Below are 18,790 nucleotides of genomic sequence, written 5' to 3' on the forward strand. Positions count from 1 at the left end.
ACAAACAGTCGTGGATTGAGTGACCAAATTACTAATCTTAGTTTTTACATTTTTGGGGAGGGATTATTACCCCTGGAAAAGCGATCTGCCAGCCGACTGACAACCAGATTCCTACTTACTGCCAGGTAAACCACACCATATCCCCTGCTTCCCCTCTCCTCTCCGCCCCACCGCAGCGCTCCTCACAGAGTTCTTACACCGCTGGGAGCAGATCGCTTTCCGAGGTCCATCTTGTTCGTCTTCCACCATCCTAGCAGTCGCTTGATGTGTCGTGTCCCAAACTATATACTGTCTTCCCCCAGATATTATTTTCTAGCAGTTTGCAATGTTTGATGATCGCTCACTGAAGTAGTGTTTCCACAGATTAGTTCTGAATTTATCCCCTTCAACTGCAGGCCGTGTCCCCTCTGGTTCTACTGTTCAGTAGAAGATAGAAACAGCTTATTGTGGTCTACATTATCTAGTCCCTTCAGGATCTTAAAGACCAGGTAACACTGCTCGCTAACCTGAGAGTGCGCGGACGGCAGCTTCTAAACCTGCGGAAACACCAATTCAGTGAACGAGCAGTAAACTTATGGAACAGGCTCCTGAGGGAGGCAGATGGTGGAAGCAGAAAGTATTGTTTGTTTCAAGAACAAATTAGATAGATTTCTGCTAGAAAATAATATCTGGGGGACCCAGTACATAGTTTGGGACACAACAACCATGACGACCATTACTATTGGGACCAGATATCTGTGTTGAGGTACAGATCAGCCATGATCTTATAGAATGGCAGAACAGGCTCGAGGGGCTGAATGGCCTGTTCCTATGTAATGTACCTCCTTAGCCTGTTTCCCAGCCTGTTGTTGTTGTTGTTGCTGCTGCTGTTGTTGTTGATGCTGTTGATGCTGTTGTTGTTGTTGTTGAGACAACAGCTGGAGATGGACCTGTTCTTGCTGTTTCTTGTAGTACTCTTGCAGCTATTGGAAGCAGAGTGAGGGGTGGGGGGGGGTTAGAGACAAAAAACACACACACAACACAAAGATCTCAAGTCAGAAAAAAAAGATGAAGCAATCAGAAAATTAATAGGAGAACAATGGCCAATCTTGGCAGCCACACGACACTGCAAATTTCCCTGGGATTCTGTATTCGACAACAGCAATTAAATCCTCTGAGGAAAGTTAATTATCTGTCAGCGTAATTCCACAGGGCCCCTGGGATCATTGTTTGCCGCTGACATGTGGATGAGGAGCTGCACATTGTGACTATGGCTTGAGCAACGAGGCAACAATATATTCATTTAGATTGTGCCTCACTCACAGCACAGCACAGTGAGGGCTGTCAGGATACCCTGAGCTACCTCTCCACCCCCACCACAAACACACACACACATATACACTCACCCACGTATATGTACACACACAGACACACCCACATACATATACATACACTCATGTATACACTCATTCACACACGCAAACATATATATACACACACACAGACACACCCACATACAAATACCCCCCCTCCCAGCACATAAGTACACAAAAACACAGACTTACAAACACCACCCATGCCCCTCCACCCATAGGGAAAGGTGTGAGGCCGGATCAATAGGCAGGTTTAACAGGGAACTGGAGTTGAGTCAAACCAGTGTAGAATGTGGGCTGGAGATTGGGGATTAAACAACAGGTGAGTCAGTCAGATAGACAGACTCTGGTGTGATCCCTGTGGGTGATTCCAGATCCCTCAACCCTTAATCCCTGGGGTTTCTCTCCTGGGAATTCATCATCAAATAGTCACACAGAGTTAAACATTCCTTGCTGTCTCTAACCCTGACCTGGGAGTGTGGACGCACAGTGTAGAGGAGCGTTACTGTGTCTCTAACCTTGACCTGGGAGTGAGGACGCACAGTGTAGAGGGAGCGTTACTGTGTCTCTAACCCTGACCTGGGAGTGCGGACGCACAGTGTAGAGGGAGCTTAAACTTAACTGCAGTTGATAAGTTTTTAAAATTCAACCCAGCAGTGATGGCGTGGCTGAGGTAAGGTTTAAAATCTTTCCGTCCCGCTGATCGATCTTCAATTTTCATTTTGAAATGAATGGTATTGAGGTGCTCTCGGGAGACAATGCCAGCGAGGCTATCTATCCCACACACTCTCTCTCTCTCTCTCCTCCTAACTGCATCCGAGATACCCATCCCTATCCTGTCAGCGAGAGAGTCTGCTGATCTCTCCGTTATCTACCGTAACATCCAGCCTATACCTCACACCGTCCCTCACACTCAGCTCAGCCAAGCCCAGAGAGATACCTGCCTGTTTCTCACTCCGCGATCTCCGACAGTGCCCCTGATACGCCGGAGCCCCCCCGACACACTGCCCTCCCCCCACCCCGACACGCTGGAGCCCCCCTCGCTGCTCCTCACCTGCTGTAACATGACGGCTTGTTGCTGCTGCAGTAACGCCTGGAGCTGGGGCGGAGACAGGATCTGCTGCATCTGCTGTGGGGTGATCACCTGGGGGGTCATCATAGCCACCGAGACCGGCACCTGTGGGGGGGGGTGCAACACACACAGCCACAGCGTCACCTGGGGAGAGGGTCCCATCAGCCCCACCTTCCCAGAACATCCAGCCCGCCCCACAACCCCACTCTTCTCCCAACCCGTTCCCTCAGCCCCTCACTTTCCCGACTCCGAGTCAAAAGGTTGTGGGTTTGAGCCCCCCGTAGTGGGTGGGGACTGATAACTTTCGTCCACGAAATACACAGTGTATCCTGTGAAGCGCTTTGAGGCGTCTCAACAATGTGATAAGGCTCTGGGTCAAAGGCCAGGACTATTATTATTGTTATTATTGTTATAACTGTGTCCGTGCTGGGAGGAGCCACGTGGGCAATTCCTGATTAGTCACCGCAATTAGTCTAATTTGATTTAATTAAACGCTAACTGAAGCTCCAGTGGGTTTTTATTAATCGACGCTTGTTTAAACAATGGGCTCCTTTGTTTTACATCACAGAGCGGGAGAGAGATACAGGCATCCAGTCAGTCAGTCACAGCCACTCGGTAAAACATCAGGGATATGTACCAGTCAAATCGAGAGTGGATAACTCCTCACCTTCCTCACTCTTCCCTCCCTCCGTCCCTCCGAAACTCTACACTCCTCACCTCCCTCGCTCACTCTTCCCTCCTTCCTACACTCCTCACCTCCCTCGCTCACTCTGTCACTCAACAGGAATCCTAAATCCAAGAAGGAGATGTGAACTTGACATTGGAGCCAGGAAGGTTAGACAGGAGATCAAGATGCACGGCTTGACTCAGAGAGGGCTGAGCGTGCAATCCGGGCCCCAGAGGTCGGAGAGAAATAATCCATCAGCTTCCAAACCAAAGTGAGCGCCAAACACTTGGGTCGCACGAGAACCCAGGGGGAGAGATACAGACACTTCATGGGCCCCAAGTTGGGTCAAGTAGCACTTGGCGCTGTTGGTCAGAGCACCACTAGAGGGCAGGCTAACACCAGCCTCCAGGGACATCCGCATCGAGACCGTAGGTGTGAGGATGGAGAGTCCAGGCCGATTTGACGTCAGATTTGCACCTGGTTCACGCAATAATCAGAAAAGGCTGGGAGCTGTCGGCATCAGGTGTCTGGAGGCCAGGAGAGCCTAGGTGTGTCCAGACAGACGGCATTTGTTTATTTAATAAAGATCCCTCTGCAGGACATTCCAGTTCAGCTTGAAATCAACTTCTCAATGGGCTGTAGCCCCTCAGGGAAAACACACGCACACACACACACACACACCGCTCCGCACCGCAGACAAAGAGGCCGAAAGGCATGGACTTCAACATGCCCGGTCACTCCCCGTGTCTGACTGACTGACTCCGAGACAGAGAAGAGTTGACGGAGCTGAGGAGTGTAGAGTGTAGGAGGGAGGGAAGAGTGAGGAAAGGAGGTGAGGAGTGTAGGAGAGAGGGAAGAGTGAGGGAGGTGAGGTGAGGAGTGTAGGAGGGAGGGAGGGAAGAGTGAGGGAGGTGAGGTGAGGAGTCCTGTAGAGTGTATAGGAGAAAGAGGAGGGAGGGAAGGAACGAGGGAGGGTTTGGAAAGAGGGAGCAACTCTTGTTAAACGTGAACTGCCCATAAACACAGTGAATAAGCAGGAAGTGGAACAAATTGGTACATTGGCAGTAACAGCCAGCGTCATGTTAATTTGCCTTCACCGCTCAGCTGCCTGGGACCTAAATGAAAGCCTGTAATTAATTGCTCTCCTGCCTCCCATTTCCCACTGACAGCCCATATATTTTATTTTATACACACATTCATTGACATTTTCAAGTTTGTGGCATAATAATTACCAGAGTATAACACCTCCATTTTGTGGTAGCAGTAGCCAGCTGATTGACGAGTAGAGAGAATAAGCTGCAGTTAAGGGCTGATGGCATTAATTGCTCCTATAATCTAATACTACAAAGGCAGAGCAGAGAGAGAGAGAGAGAGACGGAGGGAGGGAGCAAAGTAGGGACCGAAGGAGGGAGGAAATGTGTGGCAAAAAAGAATGATTCCTGGAACCTTGGACACTTGCTCACAGTGTAAGTGCGTCTTGCCCTCAGGTTATGGGGCAGACAGACAGACAGAAGACAGACAGACACACACACACAGTCAGCAGCTCAGTGAATATCTCTGTGTTTGCCGTGTTCCTGAGACACATTCTCAGCAAGAGCCGAGATCCAATTTCCACACGACTTTGTTCACTTGTACAATCGAATCCTGACACCTACGCGAACAAAGTAACACAAACGTTTGGGCCATATCCCACCCCCGGTGAATAATAATAATAATCCTAGCATTTGATATAGCTCCTTATCATTGAGAATATACTGCAAAGTAAGTGACTGTATATTTTATGGGCGAAAGATTCACAATCTCAAACACCCCCCCCCTCACCCCGGTTACTCAGACTCTGGTTTCCTTACCTGGACTGAGAGTTATTCACAAGTAATGTAGACACAACAGTGCGGTGTGCACGCATGTGCTTGTGTATGTACAGGTCCAGCACATGTGTACACGTGTCGACATGAGCTTGCATGTGGGTATATGCGTATGCACAAAATTGCCACCTGATGTCATTCGCACTGGATCAAGGTTACCTGCCCCAAATCCACGCACAGAATCTCTGCAGAAATCCCACTTTTCCCTGATATTCTCACACACACACACTCACGCACACTCACTCACTCGCACACACCCACGCTCACACACTCACTCATTCACACCCACACTCTCTCTCACACACACACACACTGGGGCAATAATAAAAATATATAATCTCTGCTCCTGTACTAGTGGCTTAGAGCCACCAGCCCCCCCCCCCGTCCCCCATTAAAGCTGCCAATTCAGTGGCTTTAATTCCTCTGTTAATGGACCCAAAACCTTCGCCAATGGATTTTTCAGTTTAGTGATTTAAAGGTTTTATAAAACTATATATTTTTGGGGGGAGATGGTTGGGGGGAGGGGAGGGCGCGAGGCAGCTCATCGCAGATTTATTGGGGGATGATGAGCTCACACAGAGAATAAACCTGCTCTCTCTCTCTCTCTCTCGTCTGTCTGTCTGTCTGTCTGTCTGTCTGTCTGTTCGTCGATGTTTATAACCATATTTTCGGTCACTTTCCCCCGTCATGTTTTCTCCCCACTCCCAGCCCTGCCATTGGCGCATCTCACAGTCGTCATCGCTCTCTCGCCTTGGTGTCGAGGGGTGTCGGGGGGTGTCGGGGGTGGGGACACACACACATATGATCTCAGATAAAATGGTCAGTCACTAAGCTGGTTTGACTTAGACGCCAATTAGACATCACAGCGATATCGTATAAATGTCCCAAAGCTGTGTGCTGCCTCCCCACACGCCAATAACACGCTCCCTCCCCACACGCCAATAACACGTTCCCTCCCCACACGCCAATAACACGCTCCCTCCCCACACGCCAATAACACGCGGCCTCACACAAAGGGGAATAAATAAATAATCCTGAACAAACATTGCTTCTCATTGTAAAATGCATAATTAAAATTTGAGGTAATTACCAAGCACTCATTAACAATCCTAATTAAACGACATGAGTGGCCTTTATTCAATTAAACACAAGCAACAAACAGCGTTTCCAAATCACTGTTAGATCATTGTCACATTTGCAACAAATTTAAATTCTCTTTAGTTAATCCCAGAGCCGGCAAACCACAGCATGTGTGTGTGTGAGGGAGCCAGAGAGAACCACTCGACCTTGTGTGTGTGTGTGCGTGTGTGTGTGTGCCTGTGTGTGTGTGCCTGTGTCTGCGCTCACTGTCTTGGCAGCGCTGGCTCTCAGGCACATTGTAATGAGTCGTCCTCCTGGCCCCTGAAGACCACGGAGCATCATTAAGATGCTTGTGGTGTGGCCAGAGCCACTGACAGTAGGTCTTTAATTGACAAGAGGTCAGCCTTGAACAGCGAGGGGAAGCGACGCTGGGGCGAGAGGGACAGTGAGTGGCCGGGGACACCGACCGGGAGGCTTCCTAATTACACTGATTGTTTGAAGAGAGTCCGAGAGTGATTAATAAAACAGAGACAAAGTTGGAGAGCTGTCTGTCCCCGAGCTGTGAGAAGGTTTATCCTCTCTCACAAGATGCCATGAGAGTGTGCGTAACATGAGCGTAGAGAGAGAGAGCACTCAACCCAGTTTGCATCACATTAACTTCACACAACAAGCACGAGTCACACACACACACACACAGACAAACACACACACACCGCTCCGATCTCAGCACTTGACTTTCCTCAGGCTGCAGATATCTGACCTGCTCTCTCTCGCTCCCCTCCGCCTGCCATCGCATCCCCACTCTCCCCCCAGCGCCAGATCCTCACACTGTGATCAGCCTCAATAATTATCGTCAGAATAATAATAATCTTTGCATTTGATACAGCGCCTTATCCCATCATTGAAACTCGAGTCTCAAAGCGCTTCACAGAATATACTGGGAAGTGGAATGACTGTGTATGTTGCGTTGGCGAAATGCGGCAGCGAATTCCGCACAACAGCAACTCACAAACAGTGGTGGGTTGAGCCTCAAACCAAAATGAGCAATTTTGTCTGGGGGAATTGACGGCCAGGACACCGAGAGAGAGAGAGATTCCCATCACTCTTCCCTTAACGTCCACCTGAACAGATGGGGACTTGGTTTAACATCTCTCCTGAAGGGAAGACCACACCCCCACCCCACCCGCACCCCCCCCAGCTGAGCACTGGAAAGTCAGCCTAGACTGTGAGCTCAGAGCGTCTGTTGTCAGGTGGGTCTTACACACACGGACACACATATAACATTGGGGCAATGGCTGGGGCCAGGCCGGTCACTACAGGAGTGAGGAGAGAGGAGAGGATACAGGAGAGAGCGAAAGAAGGAGGAGACAGGAGAGAGAGAGAGATAGAGGGGAAAGGGGGAGAGAGGGGAGACAGGAGAGGGGAGGGGGGAAGAGAGGGGAAGAGAGGGGAAGAGGGGAAAAGAGGGGAGACAGGAGAAAGAAAAAGAGAGAGAAGACAGGAGAGAGAGGATGAAGAGAGAGAAGATTATATGCAAAGTTAATCTTCTTGGGCACTAAGAACATTTCTTCATTAAAGAGCGGCTTATTCCAGGGCAGAATTACAGAGGGGAGAAAAGGGACTATTAGCTTTTACAAGGTCAAAATATTCCTTGTGAGATCGGCAATAAATGATGATATTTAAGCAAGGGGATGACTGATGTGGTGTCATTCACCACTTCTCTCTCTCCCAGCAGAACAGGGTAATTAGCACTTTCTCTGCCACACAATGAAATCAAACCCTAAAGAGGCCAGTGGTGATTCACGGCTCCCAATTCAGAGATTATAGGTTTCGCCCGATGCCATAATTGTGTGCCATAGGACATTATTGGCCAGATTAATAACTTTTAATCATTTACGACTGGGCCCTGTGTTTTTCTCTGCCGTCATTTCCACTAATCTTCTGATCCTAATCCATACCGATACCTCTCCCCACACCACTGCCCCCAGTGGAGCCACACTGACACCATACACTGCCCCCAGGCCCACACCGACACCGTAAAGCCCCCTCTTCACTACACTGTCCGGCCACATTCCCAGATCAGGGCTAAGCACAGTAAAGCTCCCTCTTCACTGGCAGACCATTTTGTCCGCATGGAATTGTGGTAAATTTGGAATTGGTTTGGGGAGTGGCTGAGGTGAAGAATTTTACACAATCTGGCATGTGGCAGGCTGACAGAGGGTGGGATTTGGGGCCAACGAGTCCTCCTGTGTACCTCCTCCCTCTCGCTCTCTCAGCAGCTCAGCGAACACTGCAGAGGGCAGTGTGTCTGTGACCCAATGCCACAGCCCGACTCTCACTAACTCTCAACTCCCAACTACAGCAGAGAAACAGATACAGATAGCCACAGACCAGAGAGGCGGGGAGGGAGGGAAGAGGCAGGAGAGGGGAGGAAGAGAGGGGTGGGAGGGAATAGAGGGGGGAAGTGGAGGGGAGAAAAGGAAAGAATTGGAGAAAGAATATCTGACTCCAAACCGAGCAGTGGGGGAAGTGGGGGGCGGACGCTCACTCAGCAAGGAACAGGTATTGAACAGAGTCGCTGAAGGGAAAGTGAAATGATGGGGGGAGGGGCGTGAGTAGTGTTTGGGTTTCCCACTCCTCCCCGTCTCCGCTAAGTTGCTGACACTTTCCTTTGTATTTGAACGGAGGGTCAGAGGTCACGGCTCCCACCCACCAGTCAACAAAAACACAACACAATGGGAACCAAACTCTCACTCTTTTGTCTCTTATCCCGAGCCACCGCAAAGGTTTGGTTTGGTTTAGTAGCCGGGCTCCGCGACACGTTTGATCAACACTTTCACCTTTCAGCCCTCACTGATTTTGTCCCCCAGCTCCCACTATCAACCCCCGCCGCCCCCCACCTCTCACCACTACAAACAACTTGCATTTATTTATTTATTTAGCGCCCCTTTTCGCAGAGTAGCATCCCAGCACCACAGCCTGGCTCATAGTCAGCACCTGGAAGGGCCGATCGGTCACTGGAGGCAGCGAATCCTCCCCCTCAGCTCCTGTTAACCCTGCAGCCAAAGCCCTAACTAAAGGCTAAGGTGGTTCCTAGCTGGACAAGCAGCAGGAAAGTTGGCCAGAGCATCTCCTTCACCCCTAAACAGTCTCGTACTTGGGAATTAAATCACAAACCACACTTGGACTCCAGTCATATTCAGCTTCCTCTCCCCACAGGCTCAAACCCTCCCCAAACCCACAGCCCTTGCTCCCTCTGCTCTGCTCCCTCTACTCTGTGCCTTCGGTCAACATCTTTGGTCAACTCTCACTTCCTCGCCAGTAACTGAAGTCTGTGAGCCTCTCATTCCTAGACTTCACTTAAGTGCAAAAACACTGAGTAAACACAAGGTGTTTTTTTGGTCAACCGGGTGTCTGACACACACAGAAACCCACCACCGTTCTTTTGAATCTCCAAACCAAACTGAGATTTCCTTGCGTCCCAACTACACATGGGAATCCCAGAGATAAGACTGTTGGAATGGAATGTGCTCTCTCTCTCTCTCTCTCCCTGCATTCCGGAGAGCATTAGGCTCAAGAGCCAAGACTGGGGGTGGGGGAGCCCAGAGTGCGCATTGGGGTAACTGCTGGAGTCTAACCAGCTAAAACCACAGAGCTTAGTCATTGGGAGCATTGACTAGCTTTCCCTTTGCTTGTTCAGTTAGGACTACCCGACCCGTTACTTAGGGCTTTAGCTGCAGGGTTAACAGGAGCTGAGGGGGAGGATTCCCTGCCCCAAGTAACTGGTCTGTCCTTCCAGGGTGGAAGGGGGCGCTGGTGATTACTCCATAGGCATTTGCCGAGGGTCTCCGCCCCTCCCATGACATCCTCTGTGTCCCTCCCTGGGCGCTGGGCAGAGGAAGAGCTGCTGATTATTCATGTTACTGAAGCCTCTGCCTCTGGCTTTGCCGCCTGTGTTTTTTTTCACAGACGGTGACAGCGTTTCCTTCCTGTAACAAACGGTAGAAAGTGTAACGTCCAAAGCTGTGCCTGATCCCAGCCCCTGGGGAAGGGGAACCCACAGACAGTCAGTGCTCCTTCTCACCCCCCACCACAAACACACACACACACACATAGGCAGTGAGAGAGAATGGGAAACTATGGTAACCTGACATCTCAGTGTACAGACTGGGTAATAATATCAGGAAATAATCCTTCCATTTGATATAGAGCCTTATCACATCGTTGAGACATCTCAAAGTCTCAAAGCACTTCGTGAGATGAACTCTTTAACCACTGAGCCAAAGGACTCTGGGTATACTGACAGCTGAGTGTACTGTCAGGGTACACGGAGGCTGGGTATTGGTGGGGTACACGGAGGCTGGGTATTGATGGGGTACACGGAGGCTGGGCACTGACCTACCTGCACGGTGGGCTGCTTGTCGACGGCGTTAGGGGAGCTGAGCCCCGTGGCTTGCTGAAGCAGGAACTGCCGAGCGGCTTGCAGGGCCTGTGGGAAGAGAGGGAAAGAGAAATGGTCACACTGGGACACGTGTGGCAGCAAAACACACCCCAACTCACAATCCCTCACAGACCCCCCCACCCCAGGCTCCATGCTGGTGATCAGCTCACTGCCGGCAACTCCACACTCTTCACTGCTCTGCCTGATCGCCACCAATCGCCTAACAACCGGGTTCCTACTTACAGCTGGTAAACAGAGGCGTGTGTGTGTGCGTGTCTGTGAAGTAAGGAAACTTGCCTAAGGTTTCACCCTGACCTGCCCGGGAATCGAACCCGGGTACGTTCGCTTGTGAGACGAGGGATCTAACCGCTGAGCTACAGGACTCCACACTAACCACACTACAGAAAAGCGTCCAAATTCAGGCTGAGGTCAGAATTCAGCCCACGTCCTGACTTCACCTCCTCAGCAACACACTGAGCCCACAAGCCAACAGGACTCAGTCTAGTGGGAACGGGAGAGGGAGAGAGAGGTGGGTGGTGGTGGAGGGAACGGGGAGGGGGTTGGGGAGAGAGTAAAGAGAAGGCTGCAAGAATGTAAGAGATTATAACTGAGTTGCTGGGAAACGCAGGCAGGATGGCTTCTGTCAGTTGAAACACTGAAAGGTTTGATCGTTGCACAAATTTCTTTTTAAAGAGAAATTGGTGCTTTTCTGGGGCGAACAGACGGAGAGAGACAGAAAGTGTCTCCTCGACAACTGAGACTTCACAGACACTTCAACTGTGACCAGCAGCTGGGGCTGAAAATCATCTGTCTGTGTCTGTCCTACTGTCTGTCTGTATGCATGTGTATGTCTGTTTGTATATCTATCTGTCTGTGTCTGCCTGTAGTGTGTCTGCCTGTCTGTCTGTCTAGAGCCCTGTCACCCGCTCATTTCCAATCAAATCCCAAGTTTCCAAAAGGAAAAATAAAATCTGAGAGGAAGAAGTTGAGGGGAGCGAGCTGCCAGGATAAACACTTCGGGCACCGAGAGATCTCACTGAAACTCCACCACGCTCTGCTCTCTGCTCTGTAAAAATCTGCTGCTACTCAGCTTCCCTCCAGGAACAAGAGCAGCATTGTTGGGTCGCGAGGCTCTGGCAGGTTTATGAGCTGGGAGTTGCCGGGGGGGGGAGAGGTGTGGGGGTCAGCGAAGTGAAGCTGGGCGTTGGCGAGTGGGGGATGGGGGAGAGGGGAGGTCAGCGAGGCAAATCTTCAGTTTGGCCTCAGTGCTAACTGTTGGCCTCACACGTGTCAACAGCCAAAGCACAGCTCATCCCTAACCAACTCCCTACTCGGTAACCAGCAACCAACTAACTACCCAATCAATCAACCAACCAACCAAACTAACCAACTAACTACCCAACCAACCAAACTAACCAACTAACTACCCAACCAACCAAACTAACCAACTAACTACCCAACCAACCAAACTAACCAACTAGCTACCCAACCAACCAACCAAACTAACCAACTAGCTACCCAACCAACCAACCAAACTAACCAACTAGCTACCCAACCAACCAACCAACTAACTACCCAACCAAACTAACCAACTAGCTACCCAACCAACCAAACTAACCAACTAACTACCCAACCAACCAAACTAACCAACTAACTACCTAACCAACCAACCAAACTAACCAACTAACTACCCAACCAACCAACCAAACTAACCAACTAGCTACCCAAGCAACCAACCAACCAACCAACTACCCAACCAACCAACCAAACTAACGGTCACACTTGCAGCTCCAGCTGTTTCTCACTCTCTAGTAGGATTCTGATTGGCTGAGATTATGCCCTTGAGTTTACTCAGAATCTCTCACGAGTTTCACTAACGTTTGTGTAAAGTGTAGTGACTGTATTCTGTAAGACCAATGTGGAAACTAATTTGCCCCCCACCCCCACCCCACGCCACCACCGCGGTGTCCCACCTACCAGCCATGGAGCGAGTGAGCGATGGGATCTGAGGGGCTGCTAGTCTGGTTAGTGTTGGCTATTGGAAGGAGAGGGAGGATTAAAGGTTAATCATGACCAGAGTTAACGTCAGGTCACTGGAGGTGCAGAAACCCAGTTTGGTGAGACTGCAGCGATGGTTAAAGACAAAACTATTTGGTTTACGCAAAGTATTGGCAGGAACAACTCCAACCTCACAGACACAGAGGATATCTTGGGCGGAAAGTTGTGTATGACAGCTCCCTCTGGTACCAGATAACTTTGTGTGTGATCATCATTTCGCCTCTCGACCCCATTACCTAAGCCAGGAACAATGCACGGATGAAGCATCCTCTGGGAGCCTTAGGGCAAGAACCAACACAGCCACTCCCTTCCCATTGCTCCCTGCCAGCGAGAGAGAGAGAGAGAGAGACAGAGAGCTCCAAGTGGATAGGAACAGCTCAGACAGCAAGTCAGCGAATCACTATGTAAACACGAGAGAAAGAAAGAGATGAGAGAGAAAAAGAGAGAGTGAGAATGAAAGAGAGAGAGAGATTCAGAGGGAGTGACAATGAGACAGAGAGAAAGTGAGGGAAAGAATTAGAGCGAGTGAGAATGAGAGAGAACAAGTCAGAGAAAGTGAGAGAGAGTGTGAAACAAGAGAGAGAGAATGAGAGAGAAAGAAAGTGAGAATGAGTGAGAAAGATTAGTTAGTGAGACACATTACAGTAATCAGTAAACCTGTCTCTAACTATTGACAACAGCTCCCCCAGGAACCTGCGATAGCCATCTGTGCGGCTCCCAATGTCTGTGTCTAATGGGCCCTTCCTCTCTCTCCCCCCGCAGCCCAGTGCCTCTCTCCCCAGCCACATACATCATGTTTATGGGGAACCTCGCACTTCACGAGGAGAAATGGAGATGCCGTGTCGAGGGCTTTAAAATATAGTTTTGAACTCTTTCTCACATCTCGCTTCGAAAGACCAGCTGGTGTAAATGTGGCCTGTGAAAGCGCAGTGTGTTAGACTGACATTATTACCTCATGAAAGATGGATTTAGAGACTTTATCACCCTCACACCTGGGCTCCTGTCGCCCTTCCCTGTCTCACAGTCACTTCTGAAAGCTTCAGTAGACCTCTGTCCCCAGCCAGGCAGACTCTCACTGAAAGCCTCCAGAGCCTGGCGGGCCCCAGCGTTAGTGCGGAGACTGAGCATCAGGATAACAGCATAGGAGGATGCACAGTGTAGAGGGAGCTTTACTGTGTCTCTAACCCTGACCTGGGAGTGTGGACACACAGTGTAGAGGGAGCGTTACTGTGTCTCTAACCCTGACCTGGGAGTGTGGACACACAGTGTAGAGGAGCTTTACTGTGTCTCTAACTAACCCTGACCTGGGAGTGTGGACACACAGTGTAGAGGAGCTTTACTGTTTCTCTAACTCTGACCTGGGAGTGTGGACGCACAGTGTAGAGGGAGCTTTACTGTGTCTCTAACTAACCCTGACCTGGGAGTTGTGGACGGACAGTTTGTTGTGCTTCAGAACACATTCCTTATGTTATAACTAGCACAAAAAATGAGTTATGAGTCGTCATGAAAACACTGTCCCCAGAACCTGCTTGTCTTGTTTACTCTGGCTCCCGCGGCCTCGAATGATGAAATGAAAGTGTTACGACACGTGGACGGAGAGCAGGGCTAATTTTAGGAGAGAAAGTGGAGTAACTTCCTGTCGAAGGGGCAACAGTGCGGAAACATCCTAACTGTGGGCAGTGCCGACGGCCATTGTCAGCACTTCCTGTTTGGTTTGTTGGAGAAAAAGCAACTCCCTCTTACTGGGTATCTTTCCTGTGATTATACAGTTCTGCTCTCACCTTTTATACTGGCCCCAATTACACACCATGTGTAAACCATATGCAAAGGCTACAAGTGCTACCCTGGTGAAGCGCACTATATAAATGAAAATTGTTGCTGTTGTTATTGCAAAGAGAGAATGAAAGAAAATGACTATTAACTAAAGGGAGCTTTACTGTGTCTCTAACCCTGACCTGGGAATTGGACGCACAGTATAGAGGGAGCTTTACTGTGTCTCTAACCCTGACCTGGAAGTGTGGACACATAAGTGTAGAGGGTGTGTTACTCTGTGCCCCCCTGCAGTGGCCTTGTTCTGTACAGTATTGTTGTGCCAGTTGAGCAGTGCTCAGTCTATCTCTCGCTATCTGGGATTTCCAGCCACCGTTTCCTGAGGATGTGCTGGGCCTTGCTCACAGCAGCTCTCTCCAACCACGACACCAACTACAGCCATCGCCTATCCCTACACAGCTAACACTGGCCACACTCTGATACACTTTCCTCTGGAGAGTGTTGGGGATGAGGCATGCTTCCCCCCCCCCAATTCTCCACTCTATTGTATGCCCACCCACTCAAATCATAACCACAGGCGCTCTAGAGACTGAGTACAGTCTGACCTGGGACTGTGGACCCACAGTGTAGAGCTTTACTCTCTCTCCACCCCAGCTGTGGCTGCCCGAGGAGTGTGAGAAAGACAGTGTAGAGATTTTCAGTACTCTTGATGAATAAAAAGTGACATTGAAGCCCGACAGCCCATTGCTGTCAAATCTAAATCACGGGATTGCTGTCCATCACACTCGAGGACAGTGATGGATGGGAGGCAAAAAAGATTTCAGCTCATCTACATGTCTCCCCATTTGCTCACATCACAGTCCTCCTCAACACTGTATCTGCTGTTTCTCTGTCTCCTTTCACACACAATGTGTATCACAGTCTCAGGCAGAGCGGTGACCAGCATAGATACGCTCCAATCAACAGTGTCTCAAACAGCGCCCCTAGAGGTCACTGTATTATACACAGGATAACACACAGGCTACCCCCACCCACACCTCTCCCCCCCCCCCTCTCCCCTCAGAGCTTCCGAAGAGGGGGCGGTTGACTGGCAGCGGGAATAATCGCTGTTATTTCCCGTTAGTTTTGGACGTTCACAAACTTGGAAAAACAAAATGATGTTAAAAAAATGAACATGTTCCCAGCCCCAGGGCCCGAGGAGTCAGGCCAACTCCTGTCGGGAAAAATCCACTGCAATCCCAGCGGATGGAGTTGCTCCGTTCGGGAATGCCAAGGAAAACCAGAAGACAGGCTTTTATCTTGCGCATTGGTTTGTGTTGGGGGGGTGAATGGGGCGGGTCACAAGAACAGCCCCAGGGAGGGTGGGTGAGGGGGGGTCACCAGGGTTTCGGAGATGCCATCCTTCAGATAAAACGTTAACGTGAGCTCCAACCTGTGCCCTGGGAAGTGCATTGAGACCTTGTGACTCTGCACACACTGGATCAGTGTCTGTCTGTGCTGTTACTCTGGTTGTGGTGGGTAGGGGGGTCATTAACTCAGGAGGAAAAGGCCTCAAGGGGCTTCGGGAATATTTACCTAAATAAATGATTAGATAAATAGATAAAAAGGCACTTAACTTCAAGGGCCACTTGGCCACTTGACATAAGAACAGTAGCTTCAGGGGTGGAGAGAGAGATTGCAGTGTCACCTCTCTCTCACACAGAACGCATTCTCTCTCTCAACACGTTTTCTCTCTCTCTCTCTGTGTGAACACACACACTCTCACTTTCTCTGTGATCTCAAGACGTGCCCTACAAGTCTCCCCCCCCCACCCCGTGTCTGTCTCTGTGTCTCTCTCCCGCTGATGCTCCCCCCTGGTCTTCCCTGCGCTACCACAACAACAACACACATACACACCGACTTTTTCACGTGGGAAATTAATATGGAAAATAACAACTGTCCATTAACCTTCTCTACCTTACAGTGTGAAGACAAAAAGACGAGAGAGGGAGGGAGAGAGGAATAGAGAGAGAGAGTGAACCGCTCCTGTCTGGCTGTGGCTGGTTCGGGCTGCTGGGCCGATCTGGGAGTTTGACTCAAAGGCTCGATTCTGGCCTGAGTTCAACCCAAACAGGAGGAAGTGTAGTAGATCAGCGGTTTGTTGTGTAAGAGGGGGTTCCAATGGCCTTGAGGCCTCAGCTCCCGCCTGGTCTCTCTCTCTGCCTGGACAGACTCCAATCCCATCCCAGGCTGGAGGCCAGGCCAGACCAGGTGAGCGACACTGACACACACTCACACCCATTGCCCTTTGATGAAGATGTCCTGAATATATCTAGTTACAGCTACAGTATATAGTTTGGGACATGATATATCAAGCGACTGCCAGGATGGTGGAGGATGACCTGGATGGACCTTGGTCTTCTTCCGCCTTCTAGTAAATTCTTAGGAAGATCCGTCAGGAATACTGTCCCTAAGCCGATCTCAGCTGATCTGGCACCGCCGGAGTGTGGAGCGACCAACCCTGTGGAACTTCATCCTGGAGCCACTCCGCCCTCACTCACTCCCTCTCTTCCCTCAAGGCCCATCTCAAGAACCTCCTCTTTGACTGAGACGGGTGAGACAAGCTGAGGGTGAGAGAGTGACTGAGCCAGGGTGAGGGTGAGAGAGTGACTGACCTGGACCTGTTGCTGTTGGAGATGCAGTAAGTCCACGGGGCTGACCTCCCCATTAATTTCCCCGTTGGCCCCCCCATCACGACCTCCGGCCGCCGGCTGGCTGCTTAAACTGCTAACTCCATTCTGATTGGCGGCCGAGCTGCGTATTGCTTCTGATGCGGATTCCACCATCATGGCTTGAACACCTAGAGTGAGAGAGAGAGAGGGGGGGGGAGAGAGAGGTGTGGGGGGGGGGGGGGGGAGAGAGAGGTGGGGGGGGAGAGAGAGGTGGGGGGAGGGGGGGGGGGGGAGAGAGGTGGGGGGAGAGAGGTGGGGGGGAGAGAGAGGTGGGGGGGGGGGGAGAGAGAGAGAGGTTAGAAACTGATGAATCAGACCCTCGTCTCTGTACCCCCTGCTCTGTGCCCTTGTCGTGCCGAAATTTGTTTACAATCACAACGTGGTATAAACGTCCTCTGAGTCTTCACGTGTGATGCATCAGTGAGTCTCTGCCCAAAGCCCAATGAACCCTCTCTCTCCACGTCCCAACATTTACACGTGCATCAGACCCTCAGTGCATCTGTTCTGGTGTTCGGAACCTTCACCGAAGGAGATGTAGAGAGACAGAGAGAGAGACAGAGAGAGAGAAACAGAAGGAGGAGAGAGAGTGAGGAGAGAGTGTGAAGAGAGGGAGAGAGTGAGGAAAGAATGAGCCAAGAGGGAGAGTGAGGAGAGAGAGTATTGAGAAGGAAAGAAAACTCACAGAGAGACAGACAGAGAGAGAGAGAGAGAGGGAGAGAGAGAAAAGAGAGAGATAAAGAATGAGAGGGGAAATGAGAGCGATCTATTACACAATGTCAGACTTTAGCAAAAAAAACTTAGGCCCTTTTATATAAAATAAAAAAACGTCTTTGTGATCCAATAATTCATTAATATATTCAGTTGCGGATTCTTTAAGAGTCGTCTTGGGTCTGTTCCAAGTGCACTAAAGGCTTTTTTTTTGCATATTTTCAGATCCATTACCTTTTGCTGTGTTTCATTATACTATCACGCACCACATCACTTTCCATGTTGAAGTCTGACAGAAAACAAAAGGCAGCAATTGCACCCACAGGGTCTCTCGCACACATAATGAATGATAATGCCAGTCATTAGGGGATTCCAACCCTAATAGCAATTTGATAGGAATAGGGAGAGGGCTTTGCTCATTGCCACCAACCATCCTTACACACACGCACACACACACTGAATGGGAGAAACTGTCTGAATAGAGAGGTACAGCGTTTTTCTATTAATAATAATATAATAATCCCTGCATTTTGATAAAGCGCTTTTGAAATAATGTCTCAAAGCACTTTGCAGAATACACTGTAAAGTGTAGTGACTGTATATTTTGTGGGCGAAACGTGGCAGCCAATTGCACACAGCAGCGTCCCACAAACAGCCGTGGATTGAGCGACCAGATTATTATTATTAAAAAATATATTTTTTTGAAGGGATTATTACCCCTGGAAAAGCGATCTGCCAAACGGCTAACAACTGGGTTCCTACTGCTACTGGTAAACAGTGGCGAATGGAGCAAGGAAACTTGTCCATCGTTTCCCCCTGCCCGGGAATTGTACCCGGGTCCTCTCGCGAGGGAGAGAGAGGGTCTGCGGGGGGGAGGGGGAACGGGGCTGTGAGGGAGGGGCTGCAGAGGAGAGGAAGGGGCCCTGAGGGAGAGGAAGGGTCCACAGACTCCCCTCTGTTTACACACAGAGCTCGGCCACGACTCTCAGCGAAGCTACATTGCCAGGAAACGTGGCTGAATCAGGGAGTCCCATCAACAGATAAAAAGCAGCCAATTTGTTTGAAC

The 18,790-nt window shown here is 50.1% G+C and overlaps 1 protein-coding gene across 1 annotated transcript in view; it reads right to left on the reverse strand.

Moving 5' to 3' along the window:
* foxp4 (forkhead box P4) overlaps positions 1-17,133 on the reverse strand; it is a 30,438-nt gene extending 13,305 nt beyond the window's left edge. The window contains exons 1-4 of the mRNA XM_042342131.1: positions 16,960-17,133; positions 10,439-10,525; positions 2,407-2,529; positions 822-962 (exon numbers count right to left, since the gene is read on the reverse strand). Of these exons, the coding sequence (XP_042198065.1) occupies positions 822-962; positions 2,407-2,529; positions 10,439-10,525; positions 16,960-17,133 (525 nt within the window). The remainder of the gene's footprint in view (positions 1-821; positions 963-2,406; positions 2,530-10,438; positions 10,526-16,959) is intronic.
* Between the last annotated feature and the right edge of the window lie 1,657 nt (positions 17,134-18,790).

This window comes from Callorhinchus milii, unplaced genomic scaffold (genome assembly GCF_018977255.1).
Source record: "Callorhinchus milii isolate IMCB2004 unplaced genomic scaffold, IMCB_Cmil_1.0 Scaffold19, whole genome shotgun sequence".
NCBI classification, from domain to species: Eukaryota; Metazoa; Chordata; class Chondrichthyes; order Chimaeriformes; family Callorhinchidae; genus Callorhinchus; species Callorhinchus milii.